The sequence below is a fragment of the Culex pipiens genome, chromosome 3 (genome assembly GCF_016801865.2).
Source record: "Culex pipiens pallens isolate TS chromosome 3, TS_CPP_V2, whole genome shotgun sequence".
Taxonomy (NCBI): Eukaryota; Metazoa; Arthropoda; class Insecta; order Diptera; family Culicidae; genus Culex; species Culex pipiens.
This window is the reverse complement of record NC_068939.1, coordinates 2614593-2641413: the sequence shown is the minus strand read 5'-3', so window position 1 is coordinate 2641413 and position 26821 is coordinate 2614593. Positions and strand designations below refer to the sequence as shown.

General features: G+C 38.9%; 1 protein-coding gene across 2 annotated transcripts in view; it reads left to right on the top strand.

The window, feature by feature from the left end:
- The window catches only part of LOC120423004 (division abnormally delayed protein), a 143457-nt gene that overhangs the window by 80512 nt on the left and 36124 nt on the right, over positions 1-26821 (top strand). For both annotated transcript variants that reach the window (XM_039586627.2, XM_039586626.2), the window contains exon 2: positions 23318-23461. In XM_039586627.2, coding sequence (XP_039442561.1) covers positions 23318-23461 — 144 coding nt within the window. The remainder of the gene's footprint in view (positions 1-23317; positions 23462-26821) is intronic.

Sequence of the window (26821 nt, the reverse complement as noted above, 5' to 3'; positions counted from 1 at the left end):
GGTGAAACTCATTACTCCGGAAGGTTGTAACGGCATGCAATGTTTGTTGACGGGGGGAGGTGGCGAGGGGGTAAACAGCGTGCCACGTGGAAAAGTTTTACCTTTCGTATTTGCGTGCAAGCTGAGAAGTTGCAAACGGTGGTGCATTTGGCCTTGGGCGTAGAAATTCGGGAAGGGAAATATGATTTTTGCTGTTGTAATCAAGCTAAAAACGAGGCAGCCGTAATTTCCCAGTGGAGATTTTTACAAAAACAAATATGGAAACTGCTGAAAATGCATTTCCCCGAAGGGAAAGCTTGTTTGCGCTCACATTGAAAATTCCATTTTCACCCCCGAAAAAAAGAAGAAGCGGAGAGTGCTGCTGGGCGGGAAAAATAAAAATCAATCAGCGCTCTCCAAATCTGCGCCATTCCCCGTCAATGTTTGATGCTAATGGTATAGTCGCAATTGAAAGAGCCTGCAACGGCGGTACGATGGTAGTGCTCTCTCTCCGTCAGGGCCATTCTGTGTTGAAAGCAAAATGTTTGTTTTCCACTTTTCAGCGATCCTCTCGAGTGATGGAAAGCGCCGCGGCATCGGATAACGACTTTTCCGCAAGCACATGGACTGACTGGTTGGGAAAAATTTGCCACGCGTGGGAGGAATTTAGAATTTGGCGAATTAGACGGTTGTAAAAAAAATCCTTCCTATATCATTGCTGATTGAAAGGCACGCTGACGGGTAGGCTTGTTATGTCACTTGATTGATTATTGATCTACATTGTATTCGGCGTTATGAGCGTTTTTGAGGGAATTTGACCTTAAAGAATCCTACAAAGTTTTCTTTCTTTCCAATTTCTCGACTTTTTATGTCTTCAAAACATTCCAACAATTTAAAAATGTTGTATTTTATAAATAGATTTGTTCATTTGTAATTGAAGGAATATGATCAAATAAATTCTTTTTTATAAGAGACTAAACTGTAAAAAATTTTCAATTAAATAAACTCATTGAGGCAGAGTAAAAAAATAACTTCTTTTAAAGCACTTAAGTCTTATCAATCCTACATGCTTCTCTATTCAAGCTTGAATTTTTGGAAGGCTTCTCTGTGATAATATAAGCCGTTTTATATCATTGATTCGTCCAAATTACGTTTTTTTTTCAACTTTTCGAGTTATTAGGAGATAAAAAAATCTTTGGAGTCATGGAGTAAGTCGTTCAAAAATGGAGCGTTGAGTTATAAATTCTTGTAAAATATATTAAATTACGTTTTAATGTCATCAATCAATTTTCTTCTGAAAAATCAAAATTCAATTTAGTAATACTGTGCCCATTTCATGAAATAGTCACTTGAAGTTTGATATTCAAAGTAAAACTGTTTTTAAACATTGTCTATGATCATTTCTTAAATACTAGTTTTCAAAATTATTCAACTTTAAATAAACTATTATTTTGCGTTAAAAACGTTTAGGAAATTAGATTTAATTGCCTAAAGAGCATTGAATATTGGTTCCTCTTTAATCTCGGTTAAATTGGTTAATTTTAATCTCGATATATATAAAATAAAATAAAACTAAACAAGATTTTCAGAATGTCAAATAAATTCATAGAAAAAAAAATTCTTAATGAAAAACTGTTTTAAAAAACAGTCATAAGCTCATTTTTTTAAATTAAAAAAATGATTTTATGTCTCAAAACATTAATTATTGTTTAAAATTAACATAAAATAAAAATGATATTTTTTTTTTCGGGAAACATTTTTTCCATAAAATCTTTTTTTTTTTTCTCGAAAATCAGTAAGACGCCACCAATCTATTTGTGCGTACTTCTTTATAACTCAAAAATTATATTTTTATTTCCTAAAATATATCAAAATATTCCAAAAATCTTGAATTGCAGGTATTCAGAATTCCACTTTCAGTGTTAAATCTTTTAAAGACATCAATTATTTTTTTAAAGTTTATGTCCCTCGACGGCCAATGCCCACACCATGTATCCATAAGAAAGTATTAAAAAATTACGACCTATTGTTTTATTTTAACATTTGTATGAAAAACGTCTTTTGAAATACATTATACACCTTTTCAGTTGTTTTGCAAACATTGATTTTCAAAATAGCCATGTATTGACGATTTTTTCAAAGTTTTTTTGAGTGCATCGGAATTTCATAAAACTTCAAATAATTTCTAAATTTATAATAAAATAAATATGCTAAATATGTTGATCAATGCAGCAAAATGCTTTTTAAAGAATATTTTCAGCTGATTAGACTTTTATTTTCATCAGTATTTTTTTTTAAGTTCGGAAAATATTTGCAATGGCCTTATTTTAAAATTATGCAATAAACTTTTTAATTTAAAATATTTAGTTGTTGTAGTTTGGAAATGTTTTTGAATATAAGCTAAATTGTATGTACATTGTACAGTGCCCTTTGAAGTTTTATTTTTCTTTACAAAATGCATATTTTTACTCTTTTTTCGCAAGGCTGTAATGTAGTTGAATAAAAAGTTATGCAATTTATCTTCTAAAAATTTGAATTAAAAATATGAGGCAGTTCCAAATTTGTTTACACCATTTTTAATTATGGAAAAAATACATTTTGCTTATCTTCTAGTCTTCTAAAAAATTTCGACGGTTTTGTTCGAACGCGAATCAGTTCAATACGGAGCGTCGAAGCGAGGTGCTCTTTGTTGCGTTGTGTTCGTATAAGCCCAGGGATGGTTTATACGCTAATGAATTGGCACTTTGGCCACTCTAGAACCGATTTCGGAAAATCTGCAGATTGTATGGGAAAAGTTACGTAAAATCAAATTTTGATCACAGGAGGTAATTCAGCCAAACAAGCAAGAAACGTCAGGAAACCAAAAAAGGGCAGGACAAAGTTTGCCGGAAAGAGCTTGTTTTCTATAATTAAAAAAAGTAAATTGCTAGAAATCATAAAAAACGATACCAAGAATTTGATTTAATAAAAATTAAGCAATATTGGTCGTCTGGAGTGGTCAGGGATTTTTTCAAAAGACACTTCCATAGCATTGCTGCTTGGAAGGCACCATGATGGGAAAAAATATGAAGCATAAATTCTCGCCGTAGCTTTTGCAGGTCAAGATAGGGAAACTATTTGTTTATTTATATAAATCGTTCCGTGTATTTTGTGAATGATTCGTCTTTCAATACTAATAGGATTGATAAATCTTTAAGGAATGTCACATTTTGCCTTCTTCAATAATTCTGCAACTTTATTACATTTCTATTCTGCGTAATTGTCCAGAGGGGGATTATTTGATGTTGTTGCGCAATCGATTGCTATCCATCGACAAAAGGGGAAGGACGTATAGACCAAACCCCCTTCGCTGGGTAAGCAAACTTTGTTTGTACTCCCGGAGGGTATCATGGCGGGTTCCGGTTGTTAAAAGGGCTTTTTTATATTCGTTGTATCAAAAGCGAAAAACCTCACCAGCAGCCTCGCCCGGGTGTAACGACGACCAGTGCTCTCGACAACGGTTGGTTGTCGGATACCGTGAACAAAATGTTGAATGGCTCGTTGGCTTGGCAGCTCCAGTGACCCAGATCTGGTGCTTCTGCGGCGGCGGTCGATGGTAGCCGGGACTCTTGTCAAGTGGAAAAGCAAATATACACGTTTCGGAAGCAGGATTCGCAGTGACGCGAAAATCAATTCCGGGTTGATATCGTGCGATGCAGTGCTGGACAAGATAAACCAGAAGTTTCCACTTACTCGAGAATAGTTCTTCAAACAAATTGCATTCCATTATATTCCCACACTACTTTGGCTTCTAAGTGTTACCGCGTGTAATAGATACTAATCACGCCAGGTAAATTGGCTACGCGGGGATTACAATTTATTTACACAGAAATTTCATCCGCTTATCGTGTGCCCATACAAGTTTACAACACATGCAATCCTCCGTGTCTACTCGCTGGGACACACTGACTGAACGCAACTTACACTTTACAGCAAGGAACGGATTATCACACCGACCGCAACAGTAACGTGGTCACCACACACACTCTCGAGGGCACGCAAAAACACGCCTAGTCCGGGTTATTAATTTTACGACCACTGGTCAGGAGATTACGATAAGCTCAATATAAATTCAGCATTAAGACACGGTCGATTCACGGCGTGGATTTCGGCGACCACAACCCGGCTTTTCCTCGTGGGCAACTGCCGCCACAACAAGCACACTTGGGGCTTCATTTAATTGACATTTGTTCATGTTCTTATCGATTGGATTCGCCAAACTGTTTCTGCGGTAACGGTGCTGGCGGTGGAGGCTCAACTGTCATCTGTGTGTGACACCAGGCCAAGTTGGGCATCGTCGTGGGTTGATTCCGCGGTAGACAGCCGACATGAAATTCGCATTAGCAAATAGCGTCCGCCGATCGATCTGTTGGCTCGTCCCCCTCCCGTCATCACAAGAAAGATGCACTCTGGGCCGAGTCACGTCGACAGGTTCTGCGAGTACTTGGAAGGGATGGTTGGGATTCGGAGAAGCACTTATCTAAATTAGCATAAAAATGACATAGAATGACAGTTTTCGCAATTTTGAAGTGACTGTCACCCTAAATATCAGATAGCCTAGTTTAGGTATTTGAAGAGATCAAACGCTTAGCACATATTTCAACAACAATTCCACATTGTTGCATGCTGTCTGCAATACACCAGCCTTCCTGAGTTGGAAACCCTTCCAGGAATGTCGTACGTGAATTTGTTAAGGAGGTGGATAATGTGGCTAAATTTCTTCATCGAGTTCAAGCAAATTGCCCTTCGTTCACTATCGAAGCTCGAGTCTGGCAGACGGGCTGGCTAAAGAAAGTTAATCATAATAACAGTCCTGGAATTCATCCGCAACAATGGGCCGAGAGGGTGTGGTTTGGCCGTGCCGAAAGGGAAGACAATGTCAGCATGGCTCAACAAAACCCAGACTTGTAGAATGCTGAAAGGATGGAGGAGCGCACAGCATCCAGAAGCTATGAAACCAGAGAGCATGTACTTGTCTTAGGTTAAGAGGAAGCCTTCCTGGGACTCTTGTGTCCTGGCAAGTGGTGCTGTGTGCAGCAGCAGCAAGGGCAATTTCCGAACAATAGAAGCTGAATAAAGGATGTTCTTTATTGTTGTGGCAATACTACGAAAAGTAGTACTACAACTACTAGTGAGGCTTCCAAGGCTTCAACTCTACCTTATCAGCTCAGTCTGCCTCATTCACACAGGATGGGCTGAAGCGGTTCAAAATCCAGCACATGTTTTGAATAAAACATTGCGATAATAGTCAACAGCTGGGCTGGGCATAGACGACCACGCTGCCCAGAATGCAGTGAATCGCATCAAATTACGTGCGATTTCGAGAGAGGGTTGCATTCCCCAAAGGTTCAAAATTATAATTTCAATTCGCACTTGGCGAAACAAACCATGCCCGACAGCATGGACCGGAGAGGGCAAGAACCCAAACCGAAATCGCAAATTCACCAAAATTCATTCAGCGGAGCTGGCAGCTCTTCAGTGCAAAAATGCAACGGCAGAGACGAAATATAATATGCAGTGCACTGCATATTATAGAGCAGCATAAACCGTGAAGTAGCGCAGCAGCAAAAAAAACTGCTTCGCTAAAGCTCACTTCATAAAACAATAAAAATAATGACCCTCGAAACCGAGCAAAATCGAGCTGAGCTCATAAAATTTTTAACCACCGGCGACAAACTGTTTATTGTTGAACTGTAGAACGCGGTCGGTGTGTGTATTAGGATGTAACAAAAATGCCATTGAACTTTAAAATTGGATCATTCGTTTTTCCATACAAGCCTCCATACAATTTTGTGGGTTGGTCATGCAGAATGGGTAATTTTTTTAATTTTCGTTTTTTTTAAATGTGTTTTCAAGTACTGTAAAATACATCTCTTGAGCCACAGTGCTTGATGTGTAAAATCGTATTTATGGGAGCGTTCTTTTATTACGTAACGCGAAAATCGGACTTTTAGACCCCCCCCTCGTAACAAAATTTCCATACAAATTTTAAAAATTTTGTATGAAGCGTAACACGGCCTCCGACCCCCCCTCCCCCCTACTGCGTTACGTAATAAAAGAACGCTTCCTTATGAGGTACGATTTTTTGAAATAATTGCGTTTTTTTAATATCGAAAATCTGTAGAACATTATTACTAAAAATCATTTTTAAAGCAAAATCGATTTGTACCCCCCCCCCCCCTCCGTCTTCCTTCCTCTCCCATAGTGGACAATTTCCATACAATTAAAATCTTTTTTGTATGGAGCGTTTACAATTGTCAGTCTCAGATTTAGTGACCATATAGTTTACATAAAAATTGCAATACAAAGTTTGAAATACAAGCCAGATTACACATGTTGCCGCTAAAATTGGGATGAAAATGAGTACTCATTTAGTGCTATTTAGTGCCTTATTGCTCAGATTTAGTGCCCTTATATTTTCCATACAAATCGCCAAACAAAATTTAAAAGTCAAATTACACATGTCACCGTTTAGTTTTTTTTCAGCCTGAAAATGAGTGCTCATTTAGTGCTATTTAGTGCCCAATTGCTCCGATTTAGTGCCCTTAAAGTTTCCATACAAATTGCCTTACTATGTTCAAAAATCAGATTACACATGTCGCCATTTTGATTTTTTTTCTAGCTAAAATTTAGTGCTCATTTAGTGCTATTTTGTACCCTATTACTCAGAATTAGTGCATTGGAAAAAAGCTCAAAGGAGAACCTATCGAATTGATATAGACAGAAATTGAATGGAAATTTTCAAAACTGGACCAATAACATCTTCAGTTATTTGTATTGTGCTTTAGATGCTATTGTTTAAAATTTAAATTTGTTTTAACATATTTTCAATCTGGAAATTTATATTTCTTCAGTTTTATTTTTGGGAATTTAACTTTAAGTCATAAAAAGTAAAATGAAAAAAAATTGATTATTTTTACGTGCACGTAATTTCTAAATTTCTGAAAGCCTTTATCGAAGAGAACATGTCGATCTGAATTCCCTTCGTAAAATACAAAATTTCATCCCGCAAACAGTGACAAGTGATGTTGAAAATATACGCATTGGTGGGAAAGGGCCTTTAAAAAATATAATTTGGAAAAAAATAATTTTACGAGTTAGATCCCATTTATAATGCAAGGGCGGAGTGCCAGCTCTTTTCACGTCCAATCAAGCTCATATTTGCCAAAAGTCATTTTAGTTACATCCTACTGTGTACGTGTGTACGTGTGCGTCTGGGTGACGTTTTATGGTTCAAATGTGAGTGATTCAGCAGCAAAAAATTAATTACCCCCGCGGCCATCGGCAAGAATTGAGCTGAAATTAAACACGTTCTGCGCGCGGGTCGCAAAAATTGCTAAACCACATGTTTTATTTGTCAACTGGCGCAAACAAGCGTGTTTTTCTGTTAGTTTCGTTCCGATTCTAACTGTTGCAACAAAACTGCAGCAGCCAACGTGCAGTTTCAGCTGATTATCGCGGATTAAAAAACGCTTTCGCGCAAACGGGTTGATTGTTGTAGCAAAATAACGCGCCCATTATTGCCACTTTCGTGACACCACTATCGAAACAAAAGGTATACGCGAAATTCACGACGACGAGATTCGCGTCGAAAGGGTTATCCCTCCCTCGAGGTTTGGCACAATATTTCTTTGTAATTAAAAGCAAACAAATTGTCGCCGTTGTTGATAGAATGGGCTCCGGGTGTAAACACCATTCATCCCACACGTATATGGGAGAGTTTCGTTGAAAGGGTTGGCTGCTTACAGAACCGTCTCATGTGTGAGATGTGACGACTACAACGGAAGGTACGTGGCCTTTCTACGCTTTCTCGTGGAATGTTAGGGTGATCCATCAGAAAATAAAAATATAAACCTACTTGATCATAAACCAAGTTCTAAACCATAAATTCGGTTGAGTTTAAAAACTGTTTCTACCGAGAATCACCCTAACCCCCCTTGAACCAGAGCTTTTCTCCAAACAACGACACATCTCCGCGTTTGCGCGTCAAAACACACTGAAATTTATGTTCCCTCTTTTGAAGTGCAATTTTTCTTCGCGCTTCTTTTATTTTCCACACTCAACGCAGACACAGACTCCCGCCCTCTGCTGCTCATTACCTCCGCGACTTGAACGCGACGGTCCCCGCGCAAAATCCCAAAAACCTCGCGAAACCGTCGGCAAGACAGCAGCAGCAGCAGATGGCATGGCTTGGCAGTGGGTAATCGAACAAAAATTTTCCAATTAAGCCTCCCCAGGTGTTTCGATGCAGTCGCGTTCTATCGCGAATTTGCGCGGAATTCGCGCCCCAAGTGCGTCGTATGCATACGCCACGCAGTAATTTATGGCCCCGCCGAGGTCCCGGACGGAAGGCACACCTAGGGACGCTGAAAATCGATTTGAAAAGAACATTTGTTCATCACACAGCCGAGCCGTCTTGGGCTGGTCGTCGTCGTCGTCATTTCGGCGAAACTTGAACCGGCGGTGGGTTTCAGGTTTCGGTTACTTCTTCATATGTCAGTTGTTGTTGTTGTTGTTCGAACATTACCAGCCAACCTTACTTGCAGGCTTGCCTGCATGCATATCGCTCGGTTTAATGGAGGCGAAATATGAATGCGAAATGTATGCGACCGGGGGTCCCTCACTGGCCGTCACTCTCATGGTTGAGGCCTGTCCTTCTGTGGGCAAGCGTGGTAAAAGGAGTGGAATTCCAAAATTTCATACCGCAGCATTTTTTTGGCATTTTTTCAGTTTTTTTTATTGTGAATGTTCCGTTAACGTTAAATTGCATTTGCAATAAAATTAAGTTAGTTTTTAATTGACGATATCCAGGAAACTTCTAATCCAATTTTCAATGTTTAGAATGAATATATAGTATTATGATTTTTCATATTTTGGAATAAATGTTTTGAGAATTTCAAAACGATGCCTACACGTATAGAAATACTTTAAGCAAATCCGGCAACGCCATGTTCTTGAATTCGTAAACACTGTTGTATTTTTCCGAAATCATCAACATTTCTTACGATTTTGCAAACATTGCACAGTGGTCCAGATCGCAAAATTAAGTGAAAAATGGATTTCTGGAAAATTGTGAAGTTTTGTAGCTTTGGTGTCTTGAGAAGAGTTGTTGCAAATGGAAAGGGGCAACTTTTGGTTTGGTTGAAAATTAGGGTGGTTCACTATTAGGGTGATTTTGAAAATCTAACTTTACAGGAATATTTTTGGGACTTTTTTGGCTTCTAGAAAGTTGTTGGGCTCGAAGACACCAAAATTTTATCTCGTGTTCTACGCCTTCTACGACCAAATTTGAAAGCATCTGAGCAAACCTTCAAAAATCAGTTTGTTGAACGTGGCAATTCAGGGTTAAGTTTTAAAGAAAAGTGGTATTAAGAGCACTTTTAGAGCTTGAAAAAATGAACATTTTTGGACTGAATTTGGACTTAAGGGTCAATAGTTACAGCTATTTGAAGGTAAAAAAGATGCAAATTTAAAACATAAATTTCTCGAAAAGGTGCAAGCCAAATTTTATGCACCAGGTTGCTTTTGAACGAGGAGATCTAGCACTACAAACGCTGAATAAATCTCAGAGGTGTTTTTCTTTAAACTCGAGATATCTTTATTTGAAAAAGTCTAATTTTCAAGAGAAAACCATATGGGACCACCCTAACAAAATTCGAAAATTGTCCAAATATATGTTTTTCCGTGTAATCTTTCCCGCTGAATCTGAATCAGCCTTCAGAATTGAGCCAAAGTATCGAAAAATCGTCGTTTTTGGTCATTTTTGGGTTTCCATGTAAAATTATCATTTATTATAAAATTATGACCAAAAATCGATTTTACGATACTTTGGCTCAATTCTGAGGGCTGATTCAGATTCAGCGGGAAAAATTACACGGAAAAACATATATTTGGACAATTTTCAAATTCCGTTAGGGTGGTCGATGCTATTTTTGGCGATGAAAAGTAGACCATTTCGTCATTCGAGAATGTCAAAAAAATTAAGTAGATTCATAACGAAATTGCAAAAAAAAAGAATTTTTAAGTATTTTCTTGGTAAAATTTTCGATATATTCTAAAAAGCTGTACTTATCCAGAAAATGTATTTAAAAAAATTAAAAGTTATTTTTTTTTCTTAAAAAAAAACAACATTTCAAGGGAATTAGAAGTCTTAATCAACAATAAAAACAATTTTAAATGCGTTCTTGATGCATTAATGAAGATGTTTTGCATGTTTGGGTTCGCTTATTTGTTCAATTCATGTTTTTCAATTATTGTGATATTTCGATGTACCACATGGTGTGTCCATCCCCGGACCAAATTCTGCTGAATAATGAAAAATGTTGAAAATTTAGAGAGTTGCGAAAAATGCCATAGTTCTCTAATTATTATTTTCTAATTTTGTATATTCTTGAAAGATTTGGTATTATATCATGTATATATATTTTTTTGCAGAATGTTTTGATATTTGTGAATGATTTTGGTTGAAACAGTAAGGCCATTGCAAATATTTATGCCGCAAAGCCCCCCTTCAAATTTAGTCCGGAAAATCAGGGGGCAAAAAAATGTTTTAAACATTTTCATGAAAATAGAAATTTTATCTGACAACAACCTAAATTGAAATTTTCTATTTTGACAATCATTTTTAGCATGTTTGAGTTCGTTTTAAAAGCATATTGAATTTTGATGAAATTCCAATGAAAAATGTTTTTCGTCAATATTTAAAAGATATTTTGGAAACTAATCATTGCAGAACAACTGGACAGTTGTTTTACGCATTTTAAAACACCTTTTTGATTGAAATGTTCAAAACAATAACTCGTCATTTAATTTTTTATACTTTTTTATTTCAATTATTTTTGCTTTGGGTCACAGTCGAGGAACATAAATTTCAAAAAAATATTTGCAACTACATAACACAAAAAAGTACTGCAATTTCCAAATTAAATGCTGTCCTTTATTAGACTATAGTTCCAATTTGCTGCTGCAATAGTGACTTAAATGTTGTTAAAATATAATTTGAAAAATATTATTTTTGTGAAATGTAAGAAAAAGAAAATAAATGTATTTATTAAAAATTTATTTAATCAAAATCACATTTGAATCATAATTGTGGTTTATTTCAACACGGAGCAAAACAAAGTACATAAGTTTTAAATTTTAAAAGCTATTTACTGCCGCTGATCGCATAAATGTCCCAATTTTAACGCGATTGTGTTAAAGTGAAAAAGGGGCTTTACAACGAAAAGTTTATTCTGACATAAAAAATGTACTCATTCCGAGATCTAATATTACCATGATTTTTTAACTATTTAGAGTTGTATTGAAGTTGTGTATCGAACTTATAAGAATTATGTTGATAGTTTGTTTCAAAACTTTTTTTTTACTTTTTCAAACAATAAAGATCCAATACATTTGCATCCACAAGCTTATCATTTTGGCTAGGAAAGGAACAAACAATGTTTGCACACTATCAGCACAATTGCACGCCTGATCAAATCAGAATATTGCACTATCAGCGTGTCGGTTGCAAAACTATACGGACAAATCATCGTCAATCAACGAGGGGGTTGATACGGTAAACATGCTGGTTATTTGATTACAGCGGAATCATTCGCTTGATTTGCATTTCATCGGGACTCTGCGCTCGTCGAATGCAGAGTGCTGTATGCCTGCCGGGTTATTTGGCGAGAACGCACGTGGATGCTCTGCACATCAAACAAATCGAACCAGCACCAGATGGTATGGCTCAATTGGGTAAACACAAAATCGGATGCGGTCTGCTCTGCTGACGCTTTTATATCAATTAATTAAAAGCCATGTCAACAAATTGTATGCTTATGAGTGCGTCGAACGTGGGAGTGCTCTCTCTACGATACAGTGATAATAGACTTCGCCCATATAGACTCTCCACGTGGGGCTTCCAGCGCAGAAGACAAGAGAACCGGGTTCGGGTTCTGATGGCGATGATGCATATATGCATAGAGGTGCACTATTGATTGCAATTTTCACAGAATCACTTTGTTGGGGTCGTCGTCATTGTATGCGGCTTTCTCTTCTGCCAGATTCGAAGAAACGAACGCCTGGCGAAGAAGGTCTGCCTGCATTCGGAACACCAGGAGAAGAGCCTTTCATAGACTGCAGCAGCACTTTGCTTTCATGATGCAATCTTGATGAAGAGGCAATTTATCCGTATATTTTATTAATATGTGAGTTTATGAAAGGCTTTTAGCGCAACCTGTGCTTCCAGAAAAGCTCGACTGCATGACTTCGAAGAAGGTTTGCCCCCGCTCCGGACTTTGGTGAGTGTGGGCAGCATCCTACCTACCTACACCTCCTAGGGGTACTTGTTACCATCATGCGAAAGTACATTAACGCCTCCTTTCCTGGCGCTGAAGATGACGGCGATGCCGTGCTTGGGGCAAATCAGTTCTTCGCCGGGTCGCTCATTAGCGTTTGCTCTCGGAAAGTTGCGCTCCTTGATTAATCCTAACTTCAGGCAACAGCCCCGCCGCCCCTTAACTAGTGGCAGACGAGCTGGGAATAAATCATCCTCCTAATTTGGACTAATATGCAGCGACTTGGCGGGACGTGCCCGGTGTGGAGCCAGCGTAGGAGAGCTAGAATCTCCCACAGACTATAAATCTGTCACGATCCTCGCTCTGCAGGCTTCTTCGACTTCTGCAGCAGCAGCAGTAGCAGCGAGGTGTTAAGGTTGGAAGTCTTAGAAAGTTAAAAAAGACACTTGGAGTAGGTGTGAGAGATGAAAAAAGTCCATTGAAGAAGTTACAGTTACAGACAGTCTTTTCAGCAAGTTGCAACATCGTGCTTGTACCGAGCTGTACCAATATTTGTCAAACTGTGAAACAAGACCCGTTCAAGCAGACCATATTTGCTGACCTATTTTGATAGAAACCCGTTGAATGCTTCTGGAAAGATCGGCTCTAAACCGCTCGGATTTGCTGATGACAGCAATTAGCATGCAGATGACTTCCAAACTAATTAGCACCGTTGCGTCGTTGTCATCGCATCGCTCGTAATCGACAATTGAAAATCCCAATCCCTCGCCGACTTTGGCCGGATGCATCAACGAGGTCCAGCATTTTAGCTGTCTTCATTATCGCAAACACTCGACTACTCGGGACCGCCAGGGCAGCGCGCGACAACAACGCAATAATCACTCCCCGCTTTTCACGACAGTAAAAACCGTTTCACATTTGGCTTAATTGAGTGCAGCAGCGGTTGTACCTGTCCAAGCGCTGAAGTCCGTCGTCCGTTCGCGCATCACTGCCTCATTTCACTTGCATCATCATCGGGGGATGAATTTATGTGTGCCGACCGGCCAACTCGTAAAACTTCAAAAAGCGAACGCCGAAGGTAATCAGTCGAAAAATGCGTGTGTCGCTGACCTTTGGTCCTGCTGGAGCCACCCACCTTCGCCCCGTGCACATCCTTTTATGCAGCGAACACATCACACACCTGAACAGGGTTGCCAGGACAACGTTTCACAAAACTCAACATTTAAAAGTTTTTATCTTTCAATTTTCAAGTTGATAACAGTAAACGGTTCAGTTTCGTCAAGGTATGATTGATTTGGGCTCCCTGTACCCGCTCCAATAAATAAAATTGTAAATTTCGGGTACAAGTGCTTTCCATTAAATCTCTTCTTCTTTGAATCAAGCCATGGAGACGCCTGGCTTCTTAGATTCGAATCATAGTATTTATACCCGAAATTTGTTAGGTTTCGTACTGCTTCGAAGTGATTTTTTTTCCCATTGGAACGTGTTCAAAGCCATTTTTTCTTCAGAACTAAATTTCACGAAATTTGCAATTTTTCAAAAATAAAATATTTTGAATCTGAATCAAAAAAAAACGAATGTACCAGAAGTTACTAATTAATTTGGCAACCCTGCTCCTCCGGGGGTCACTGAACAGCGCAGAATGGTGAATCGGTTGGTGATAAATGAATCGAGCGCGAGTAGAGACTGATTTCACGAACCCCGTTTTGTTCGGGCTGAATGCAGCGAAAAAATGGCCGGTAATTGGTTTGTTAAATGGGATTCTGTTAATCATGTTATAACGAGCTCTGGTGGTGAAAAAATGGGATTGTTTTTATGCTGAATTTTTGTTCAACTTTTGCGTGGTAATCGAATTATTAATTGGTGATTTTACTCAACGTTGAATAAACAAATTTGGATTCACTGATTGGTGATTTTATTTGGAAATGGAAATTTGATCGTTTATTATGAGTATCAATTGTCGGTAAAAATCGTTAGATATTTTTCAATTTAAATTAAATGCAATACAATGGTTTACAGAAATGAAGATTAATGTAATTATGTGATGATCACAACATCCAGTTATTATCCCTTCCTAGTATGGTGTGCATATAATAAATGATGAATTCGAACCTTTTTGCTGCCATGCAAAACAGATTCCCACCAGCTTTTCACTCTTTTGATGTGCTTTGCCACTTCCAGCCCCGGAATAGAAAAGAGCGCGCTCAGTCCTGCTAATCCTCTTAGTTTTCATGGAGTGTAAGGGTAGGGAGTCACGCGCCAACTCCAGAACACCATCTTGTTTAGTCTGACATTCCCAAGTTTCCACCACCACCACAGTTTTATCGCCTCGAAGCAAGTCGACTCAAGCGGCAAGGCTGCCAGTAATTAATATCAGCACATCTGTTTGCTAATTAGTATGATTAATTTCTGTTTTTCCGCTCTGTCCCCTGTCATATCGGAAGAGGACGAGACAAAATGATGACGCCACCATGACTTGGCTGCTGCAATACAAAGCTGAACATCCGAGTGTGATACCCGTAAACAGGATGCTTGCGATTTAGTGAGGAAAATTAATAATCCCGCTCAAGAGTGTAGTCTTTTTCTTGGTGAAAAACACTCGAAAGAAGATTTTCCGACCAAAAGTGCAGCACAGCTCGGTGCACGGGAATAATTTCCACGTCTCATAAAGCTTTCAGCAAAGGCTTGTTTCCTCCAAGTTTTATCGCGTCCCGCCCAGCGTGCAATCGGAACTGTGTCCTGTGGGGACCACCAACGAAGACACACAGAAGAAGCACGTTATAAATTTTCACCAGCTCGGCAGACCATTGCAACCATTTGTCCCGGGGACGGTTTTTGGCCGGTTTCATTCCGGGGGCTTGTTGAAAGCAGAAGATCTACGAGTGTCAAAAAATGGGCCAGCGAAAAAAAAGAAGCTTTGGCAACAAAAGTAACTACCCTTTGCAGCAAAACCAGAATAGACCACTTGTCTACAATCTTTTTTGTGGTGGTGGTGGTTAAAATGTTCACATTGTAAAAACTTCCCTTTTATGGTCATCATCCTTTGTTTCAACACGAGAAATTACAAGCTTGTGCAGAACTGTAAATTTCATTTGAGAAAATTACAACTATGGAGGCGCTGCATACTTTATTCAAAATAAACTTTGTTTACCGTACCAGATTCAACAACCGAAACAAAAAAAAAACGGAAAACTGAAAACCAACAAAGGCAGCAAATTTTCCCATCGCATATCTCGTTATGCCCGGCTGAGTTTAGTCCCCATCATCGATATACGACGAGCAGGATAGTATAATTCAACCCATTTTTGTGTGCTCCCCCGGGGAACCACCGGGACCAGGTCGAGCAGTAATTTTACGGCGCACCTTTTTGCCCCCGATTTTTTTTCTTGTTTGGTTTCCACAAGCCCCATGAATTTTCATCCCGCTCAGGACTATACGGGGAAATCGTACAACGTGATTTTCCTCTGGTTTGGAAAGCTTGGCTGAAAAAACACACAGAACGTGGAAATAGATAGCTTCAAATTAAAAGTGAGCTCGCGAGTGCCTGGACTGGGGGGTCGTTAGTGGAACTTGGAATTTACAGCAATTTAGAGTTATGAAAAATTCCGGTGGAGTTAAATTTCATTTTAATGGTGGATGCTGAGCAGTGCTTGCTTGTGAGGAATTAACGATGTGGAGCAACTTTTTTTTGACTGCAAAACTAAACATTTTTTAAGCTGAGGTCTGTTAACTCTTTAGTTTCGTCAAGGTATGATAGATTTGGACTTTTTGAACACGCTTCAATCAACATAATTGCATTTGAGTGAATTCCCGGCCAATAAATAAAATTGTATATTTCGAGTAGACATGTTATGGAATCATCTGAAGCACCATGTGGGTGCGCATGGTTGCTTAAGATGATTCCATAGAATTTATTTTCAAATTTACAATTTTATTTATTGACAGGGAATTCACTAAAATTCAATTCTGCCAACTGTAGCGTGTTCAAAGTGGCCAAATCTATCATACCTTGATGAAATGGAAGCGTTTACGACACCAACTTCAAGAAAAACTCCAACCCAGCTGACAGTTAATATCGCAACTGTCACCAGAGGGGACGCGATCCATCACGCAGGACGTTTAAGAATTAAATCGGAATGTCCTCTTCCGGTTGAAAACTTTTCTGCCACTGACAGACAGAAGTCGCGCGCGTGTACCATTTAGCAATGAGATTGAGAGAGAGAAGCGAAAAAAAAGCTCCAAGTGGAATTGATTTTTTGTTGCTCGAAAAGCTTTTTTCCTGGCCCTTTTTTCGTGCACGCTAGCTTTAGATAAGCTTCTCGTAAAGTAGGGAGGGAAAAAGGCGAAAGATCGAAAGCACACTACACACCGATGGGCCTCCTCGAGAGCTGGGGTGAGTAATTGGGAAAATAATTTCACTAATGGTCCTCTAGTCATGCGGAAATTGAATGTCATCTTTTCTTCGGCATTCGAAGCTGGTGGCTGTAAATTTAGCTTTTGTAATATCAGCCAGACTGGCTTCACAGTAAGAAAGTGATTATCTTTTTTCGATTCAACTTTATCTGAATTTGTGTGTGAAAGAGGGATAACATGCAAATTTTAACAAAACAAAATTAGATGTAATATTACCATGATTTTTTTTACTGTATGTAAGCCAAGGAAAAGGTTTGCATTTGCCTTACTTTTAAGCTCGGTGGCAAGCCTGGAGCTTGTTATTTTTTCCTCCGATTCCGAGTAGTGCTGTACAGCGTCGTACACTTCAGATGGAGTGATTCGGTTTGTGTGTGTGTTTGTCAGGAAACTCGAGAGATTGCACGTGCGTCGTCGTGGCGAACAAAAACGGTTGCCATTGTTGGGCGAAAAACAACTATGAGAGGAGGTTGAGAGTGAGGGGGTAGCAGCCCTTTAAAGCTCTCCAGCCAGAAGCAGAAAGAAATTCAAATGGTTTAGGGGAAAAGTGCTACTTGACAAAATTGTTTCAGTTTTTTTAAAATGCATATTGATTGAATGAAACGTTTTTGGGGACATTTTTGCCAATTTTTATGCACAATACCTTTGAGGTTCTCTTGCTAACCAGAATCCTTTGTGTAACATACAGCTGACGTTGATAGAAGAAACGATTCTTCCCAGACGAGCTGCTCAGGTATATCGTTGCAGAGAAAATAAAAGTTTCGACTGAGAAGTTCTCCACCTGTGTGTTACAATAACTTTGCAAACGAGTCTAGTGCCTCAAATTGTGTTTCTTACATTTATCTGATTGCCCGAATCGTACCACATTGGCAAAGTAACTGATGGTCCAATCGATCATCCAACGTATATCTTCGTTAAATTGCCTTCGTGCTGGTAGCAATCGAATCCCAGTTTCAACAAATGGGATTCATTAGGGTAAACGACTCAATACTCCGATACGTCGGGGTACAAAGCACATGAAAATTTATAACATGTAATTTCTGGTGCATCTGGCATATCTACCGATTAGACTAATAAATACATAAACCAGACAGCTCTCCTCGCTCCTCCCCGTAATCAAGGGTTGGTCGGACTTGCAGAAAACTGGACTCGCCGGGATCGAACCAGCATTTATCATGCAAGGTCGGAACGTGGGAGGGTCCTGCGCTGCAGGTGAGAGCATTTCTCTAATGAAACAGTCGTAAATTACAATATGGGACATATTTTTGCAACGAACAGCAAAGGTAGCAGCAGCCATCCAAAAGGGTAGAAGAACGTGCTCTGAAAGATTAATTCTACGAAATGGGGGTACATCTCAATAATTTGCCTCCTCACAACTCACAACTTCCCTTCTCCCCGCCACTGTAATTCAAGGGAATGCATTCTACTATAAACGCTAATTTTTACCGGGGTTGGAGCGGATTTAGTCGGATTTATACCAGCGTTGAAAAGCTTTCCCCCAACCCCCACAAGATAGCGCGCTGGCGAAGCGAAATTGAGATAGTGCTTCTTTCCACAAGTCTAACCAACACTCGACGACTACCACTGCTGCTAGCTGTCTGGATCTGTGTAAGATCTGGCCTAGACCTCGAGCACACCGAGAGATATAAACTTCTTGTCTTTTTGCACCACCGTAGCTCGTGCAATTTGTAGAAAGGCGAGCAGATTTTCCTCTCCCTTTTTTGCGGAATTCAGCTCGCTAATCAAGTATAATGCAACTAGAAGTAATTTGGCCTGGCTGGCTGGAAGTGAAGTTTAGTGCACTCTCCTCCCGAGCACTCGCTGATAAGTAATGGTTGAGCTGACCGTTTGCTGGAAGTGGAAGTCATAACCATTGAGATCGTTATCCTGGTGCAGTTTTAATCAAATCTTTTTTCAGATTATGATTTTCAAATTCATCTTTATTTATGGAAGTTTGTGACGTTGTTTCAACATGACTTTAATTAGTCTCCGTACTAAGCATCGAGCAACCCCTAATGAATACCGCTTGCAAGATTTAATTTATATCACCTTCATCATGTGTTCAGCGGCACCATCATTACCGGGCTGCACAACTACCTGATGCTCTGTGTATGTCCTCATTTTCTCACTTCACCTCCGGTGAGTATATACGTGTGTGTATGTTGACATTATCAGCTCGACAAGCCACCATCATACCACACTGTGCACACCGTAGCGCCCAAAGGGTTGAACCCCAGGATGCACCTCCAGAACTGGGCCATTCCCGACCTGGCAGACTTCAGCCCCGGTGGTGGTGGCAGACACCGCACACTAGTCTATATGCTAAGTGGCTGCATTAATTTCACCACACCTCACTCAAAAAGAGATAGAGAGGGGAGGTTGATTGCATTCATTGGCCCGTTCAGGCCCGAGCCGCCACCGCAGACGCTTTTCATTGGCATCTGCTGTGGTGCTGATGGAGATGAAGTCTGAAGTGCAGCAGCCAGCATTCGGAAGTACGGAAGCTAAGCCGGAGGCTTACCGCAGCAGCTGCACCCCCAAAGCACTTAAATTATTTCCACCCCCGCCGCATTCATTCATTCATTCTTATGCTGCAATCTTGAAATCTGTGGGAAAAAAAGTCTCGCACACACACACACACCTCTCAGAATCGCAACGGGGAGAAAAAAAAGAAGTGATGAATGGGTGAATGGGGCTGAAGTATCCACCCATTGAAAGTTCCGGTGAAAGCGCCTAAAGAGGGGGCAATTGAAAAAAGTTGCCATTCTTGGTGCTATTTTGGGGTAGAATGGAAAAAGAGTCCTTTGCGAGGCGGGAAATGAAGAAGTGTTTCAACTGGTTACCACGCGGTGGCAGCGTGGTGGACTGTTTCCACGTGAGGTTGGAACTTTTACTTTTTATTGGAATGAAGACTATCGTGCTATCGATATTTCACGCAAGAAAGGAAGCAAACTTAATTTTCATACTTTTAATGGAATTTGTCTGTGTTTATTTTTTTATTATGCAAGAAATTTAAAAAACACATGTTGGGTAAATTCTCTGTCTACTCATCTTAAAATGTCCCAATAGATTAATACAAATTATTGTAAATTTATTAGATAGATTACCTTGACAAAAACTAAACCCAGGTATTAAAATTTCAGTAGGGCCACACTTGCCCTTTGAACTTCATAAGCAAAATTTAATATTTGCACCAAATCTAACTTTGAAAAAAAAAACAAAATTTTCATACGAATTGCCAATAGCTTTTCAGAGGAAACTTGGATCTTTTTGCGTTCTATGACAAAGTAATTGGACATAAAATTTCACTAAGACCCTCATTCTTTAAAATATTTTTCCTATTTTGTCTTGGTACCAGTGATGAAATAATTTAAACATTTGTTTCTTCTCTAGGGTTTTTTTCACCGACTGAAGTGAGCCGTTATTAAACACGATGGAAAAACTCTGTAATGATTTCTCAAAGAACTTCAATGAGAAAGAAAGCAAACCTAGTTTCTGTAGAATTTCTCTTTTCGTAAAACTTTTTTGATAAATATTCTTCCTTTGCTGTTTGTCATTTTTTTTAAGTTTTTAGCCTTTCCAGATAAATTTTCTCTGTGTTTGAAATCAAATACATGATCAAATTTAAAGTTGACTTTAAGGGAAACATGCCTGTTTTAAGCACATTGGCCTATATAGGTATTGCTTAGAACTTTTCAGAAAAAAAAGTTACACTTTAGAGCAATTCCAGCTCAAATCAGGATTTTTTCTGGTACTTTTGAACCCGAAAATGACATTTGAGAAGGGCGTATGTTATTTAAATATTTTTGTGTCTCGTAATTTAAAAATTACTGTATCTCGAGGCCATTGCTTCGTATCAGAAAGTGGTCAAAGATAAACTTGTAGGAAATTGGACGGGCTTTCTGAAAAAATACCCTGGAAGAAAAATACACGCAACTTCTATAAAATTGTTCGATTTTTTAATTTAAAAGTTTAATTTTAGGGTGATGTCACGATTTTTTTTTCGTTCAAAATTTTTGAGGAAATAGCCTAAGATGTGAAATGAATCTTCTAAAAAAAAATACAAAAATAATTTACTAAACCTGTATTTTTTAAGAGATCTCAACTGAGCAATTCCATCTCAAATCAGGAATTTTTCTGGAACTTTTGTACCCGACCCTCTCCGATTTCAATGAAACTTTGTAGACATGTTATCCTAGGCCAGGGGTGACCAAAGTAAGGCCCGCGGGCCAAACGTGGCCCGCGAGGTCATTTTTTGTGGCCCTTGGACCCATTTTGGATGATCATGTAAAATGGCCCTTTGACGCATCTTTAAGGTGAAGCCGTTGATCATTTTCAAAGAAAATTGATCATCACTCTAAAATGCTCTGTATTGAATTCAATTTTACGAATTTCTGCACCAAAATGAATCAGCATGTGCCGGTTGTTGCCTTCTTGAAGCCACTGAAGGAACTTTTGATCTAAATCAAATGTGTTTCAAAATTTATATAATGTTGTGCTACAATCACTGACGTTCTAGTTGGCAATCATTGATTAATGACGATTTCCATAACTTTGCAAGGATAATCGTTACCAAAAGGAATCAGCATGTGTAGGACACTATTCTAAACAACTTGTACAAGGAATTTTGTCAAAATATTGATAGGGACGCAAAATTTATATCTTTGAACGAAAAATCATGGCAATGATGGAATTGAAGACTTCACTTAAGCGATTTTATAATTCCTGGAAATTAAGGTTAAGTTTATGTCTATTTTAACACGTTTCGTAACAGGTTTAAATGTGGTTCAAAAGAGTAAATTATGTCAAAATTTTCATCAAATATTTGTTGAAATTTTAATTAAATTGGAGGAATAATTTTCGAAAAATCCTTTAGCAAATATTTATAATTCAGATTGCACAAAATTTAAAAAAATAAATTGCACATTTTTACAAAGTTTGTGTAACCCCTTCTAATAAAATATATTTAAAAATTAAATAAAAAAATGAATTTAAATTCAACAATCGTAATTTCACAAATATAATGAAAGTTGCAATAAAAATCAGATGAATAATGTTTATGTTGGTTTTTTTTTTTTTGGTAATTTTGTAAAGTAAATCTTTCCCAGTTCCTGAGGGGAACACCCTTGAAGAGTATCGGGGCCGGTATTTACAAAGCGGATTCAGTGGCAGTTTTTCACTCAACTAATGTCAACATGTTAAGGTTAATGTTAACATTCCATAGGTCGCCTTCCTAAGGTGTCGTGATAAATTCCAGTTTGTGACGATACACTACCTTCCCTTTACTAAGCAATCGAATCCAGAAGAGAAACGATCACCAGTTGTGTTGGTCCGAGCCGGGATTTAAACCCCGACTACCGCTTACGAGGCGGAAGCGTTACCACTAAGCTACGTGGCTCGGTCTTTGGTTATTTTGCGCGATTTGGTTTTGTGTTTTTCCAATTTGAAAAATATGTAAAGTTTATTGGAGTGAAACCATTTTTTTCTGAAAGTTTTTAAGCAATACCTAAAACTTTGCCGAAGACATCAAATCGATCAGAAAATGACATCTTAGAATTAGTCGCACAGCTTAGGATTCCGAAAAAGATTTAAAGTTTGCTTAAATTGTTTTGTAGAAGTTTTTGGAAATCTGCACATTATTTCTACTTTGAGGATGAAATCGAGATTCTGTTCAAGATAATTGACGATCCAAAATGACCCGTGCGAATATTATGCCACCAAATGAAAACACTTCAAAATCGCCATCAGAAAAGATTGATTGTTCGATAGAATGACCTTCCCAATTACGGGGGACGAACATCGCCGGTCTTCCGCTTGAGAAGAAGTCTAAACCGCGGCTATTTATCATCATCCCCCCGCACTCCCTAAAGTGCTTCCTGATCCCCAATATCTCTGCTATCGACAGCGCCCTAATACGCACTCGAGATGCTGTGAAATGAAGCGAACAACTTTTATCCTCAGCTATCTTTCTAATAAACTGCGGGAGAAAAAGTAGCATGGTTGGTTGGCGTAAGCCGCTGGGATGAATCTTAAGCAAACTTTATCCGTCAAGTACCCGAAATTTTCGAGTGGAGCCGTTCGGAAAAAAAGGAAAGTTGAAGATTAGCACGTCATCTGACACGGGAGTTATCTTCATCAGGAGGAGATAAAAATAATCCTTCGGACTGATGGTCTCGGTGAGAGCTTTGGCCAACAAAATCATACAGCTCGGTGGAGTTATAACTTGGTGTTGTGTTGTTCTGTGCTTGTTTGGGAATGAAATAAAATATGAATTCATTAAGGGCGCACTTGTAATTAAAATCTCACACTCCAATTATCTCTCGCTCATCAGTGGGATTACACTTTACGCTAAAAATACAACCAACAATGCTCCGAAATCTGTGTGAAAAGCAGGCAACTGTCGGGGGAGAGGGAAATCGTCCCGAGCACTAATGAGCTTTCATGCTTCCTTAGTCCCGCTTTTGTCACAATTATCCTTCTTCCCTCGAGTCAGACGAACTGAGGGAGTTGCACCGTTTGTCATCAAATGGAGTCTCAAAACCGTCTCGGGATTAGTGATGAATTAATTTTGCAATCTTATTAATTTCAATTTTCTCTTTTTTTTCTTTCAGGCAACGTTTGTGGCGGTCCCTGCTGTGATAATCAGGTGGAGAGCCAGCTGGAGGTGAAAGCCACCAAGAACTTTGAACGACTAGTCAAACACCACACGCGCAGCCAACGGGGGCACTGGGAGCAGACGGCCAACCTGTACCGGGGTGAGTATCGAATCTCGACTGAGTAAAGCTGAATTTACTCCCCCGATAAGCTAGTAGAATTAATCCAGCGAGTTTCGAAAAAAAAAAAATAAAGCTTCCCGAGCGAGTGCATTATTCCTCTAACATTAAGCTCCACCTTCGCCAACGCTCGGTGCTATGTACTATGCAAATTTTGAACTTTTCCTAGCAATTTTATTGCATATTGCTTCTTGGAATTCCCGGCACAACACGGGGCACAAAATCACCGTGCCACCACCACCATCACACTGCTGCACAAGTCGTCGTCGTCGTCTGCAGGGACTACATTTTGCTCTAAAGTTCGTTAGTTTCGTTGGCAAGTTTCGTCCCTTGCTGACTTTGAGCTTATTGGAGGGGGTGGTGTGCTATTTTTGAATTGATTTACATTTTGAAAATTATTTCATCAATTTTGATTTTACTAAATAACACAACTCGATTTTTTATAATTTTATGTCAATAAACGGTTCAAGTTCGTCAAGGCATGATAGATTTGTAGATTTGCGTACCCACGTTCTTCTAAAGGTGTAGCAAAAATAAGGGTGTGCGCATGGTTGGTTAAGATGATTTCATAGCATTTAGACCCAAATTTACAATTTTATTTATTGGCAAGGAATCCACTAGAATTCAATTCTATCGATTGGAGCGTGTTCAGGGAGTCCAAATCTATCATACCTTGACGAAACTGAAGCGTTTACTGACGTCAACTTCAAAATTGTCGAGTTCTGCTATGATTTTTAATATTTTGAAGGTCATTCAGTAAAAATAGGCCACTTTACCCTACCCCACTCGAGAACGTTTCACCCCTCCCAACCCGAGCAGACGGAAATAACTTGGGAATAACATTTTTTGATATTTGAAAATACTAGGCCAATAACATTTTATGTTATTTATAACAAGATTTGTTATTCGTCGTTATGATTTTTTTGTTATTGGATTGTTATTGTAATAACAGACTAATAACATTTTCAATTATTCTTCGAACAAATCTTTGTTATTATTTTTTGTTATTTTAACAACTAATCCGATCATCCCAATAACAGTTGGAGTTATTCTTCCATAACAAAAAATGTTATTCCAAAGTTGTTTTAGCTTTCAACCAATATCAGACCAATAACAAATTTTGTTATGATAACATAAACTGTTATTAAACCCTTATGCAAAAATGGACTTTTCAGGAATATTCCATAACAATTTCTGTTATTTTAACAGAATTTGTTATTGAAATGGCATGAATTTTGTTATTACCGTCTGCCCGGGAATCGAGCAGCAGCGCGGCGGGAAAACAGTAAAAGTGCATTTGCAATTAAATTATGCATGCGGTGAAAAATGCATACACTTCCGAGTTCCGAGATGGCAAGAAGGAACGGCGATCAAACATCCCCGGCCGACACATTCGCGTATATGAACAAAAAAAAAGCTGACTGCGCGAATAATGCCATTTTTTTCGGGGGATACATTTTGAATAATAAAATATAATTCAGTCGCATTAGTCGAATGTATGCAGTCCTGCAATCGCGGCTGCAGCACCATATAATGTGCACTCTGCAAATCCCAGATGATGATGGTAATTGAGTATCGACTGCGACGCTGAAAGCCGAAAATCGTGAGCCAAGAATTAGGAATCAGGAGCTGAGCGCAGTTCGGTGGTGATTAAACACGATTATGATACTGGCTCTGACTGTGAAGAGCGTAATCTCTTTAACTCTTTAGCAAAAGTGAGCGGAGCAAACATAACAGGATTAAGATTTATAGCGCTCAGCTTTAAAGGCTTGGTCCAAATTGACCTAATTGGGGCTTGAGCTACCTTAACTGTGAGTTATGGGTCTTGGCACGCGACCGTCTCTGTCATCGCCAAAAAGGATTAGGTTTATCAAACTACAAAATACAGCATATTCTGTCAACGATGCATAATTCATAGCCCTAATCATACCTGCCCTGCAGACTGTTTTAATTCTTCGTAAAGTTACAGTCACACGGTGCTGTCGTCTGGGATAATTTCCCCGCAAATGGGTTCACAGCCAGAAGCGCTACCTGACGGGCTAAAATGAACGAATTAATCCATAATTACCGAGTGCTTATACCATCATCGATCCAATGCAAATAACGACCTACTAGTGTTTTTCTTTCATTTGCCCTCTCTCCATCATCAAGACCGGTCTCCGTCTGGCTGACCGACTGTCGTCGTGCTCCACAGACATATAGACACTACCACAAACCCCCCAACTCTTGTCCCATGCATGTCCAACACGGCGTGCATAACTGTCATGCATAATTATCACATTAATTGAACTATAATTGCAACGCATTAATCACCGTTCGCTGATGCGCGTGTTTGAACTTGAAGAGCCCATCTCCGGGGGGAATATTAGTAAATTACCCTACTTGTGCATGTGTGGCGACGAACCGCCCCCTCCGGCAAGGCTAATGATTTGCGCGTATAGCGGTACAATTTACCCCGCTTGGCCCCGCCGCAGAACAAGGCAGGTAGACGGTATTCATTACCTGCCACTAATGATTGCACTTTCAAACTGGAAATAAATTATATCTAAAACCAACACACCACCACCGTCAGCCACCAAATAATTGATCACATTAATCAGCGGGTGTGTGTGTGTTCTTGTTTGCTTGGGTGGAGCAGCAGCAGCATCCCAGAACCTCCGCCGACAAATACCGCGGATATCTCTCCGGGCGGACCACATACGGGCTGTTCGGAGCTGTTTGCCACCAGTGTGTCACCTCAAAGACCGCGTGCAATATTAGTTGTCAACGGTTGCGGTTGTCTGTGGTACGGGATGGCAGTGTTGTAATTTACAGTTTAAACAATAAAAATTCTGAAAAAATCAAGCTTTTTCAAAATTGGACCAAAAGTACAAATAATAATAATAACTGGAACTTATATTGAAATGATTAAAAACAAACAAATGGCATCAAAAGAAAAACTTTTGCAAAGCGATTTTTTGCAGATATTTTTAAAAGGAAAACAGTAATATTATGTGAAAAAACTTTTCAACTCTTTTCTTAAATTTTTTAATTGAAAATAAATCGACTTTGCGAGATATCGCCTAAAAAAATTAAATAATAAATAATTTTTAATTTTTAAAGAATTTCAAAGTTCAAGATGCAATTTGTAGAAAATGCTGTTCTTTCAAGAAACATTTTTTTTTTTCATTTTTTAAATGTCAAGGGGCTTGCTTAAAAAATGTACACTATAAAAAATTGTGGAGTCCTTTTCAATTGCAAATATAAGAATAAAACATGGACCTATCTAGGATTAAAATGCTTCCACAAAAAAAACCATGATGTATCATATAAATTATGTTTTACTTTCGCACACATTTAAGT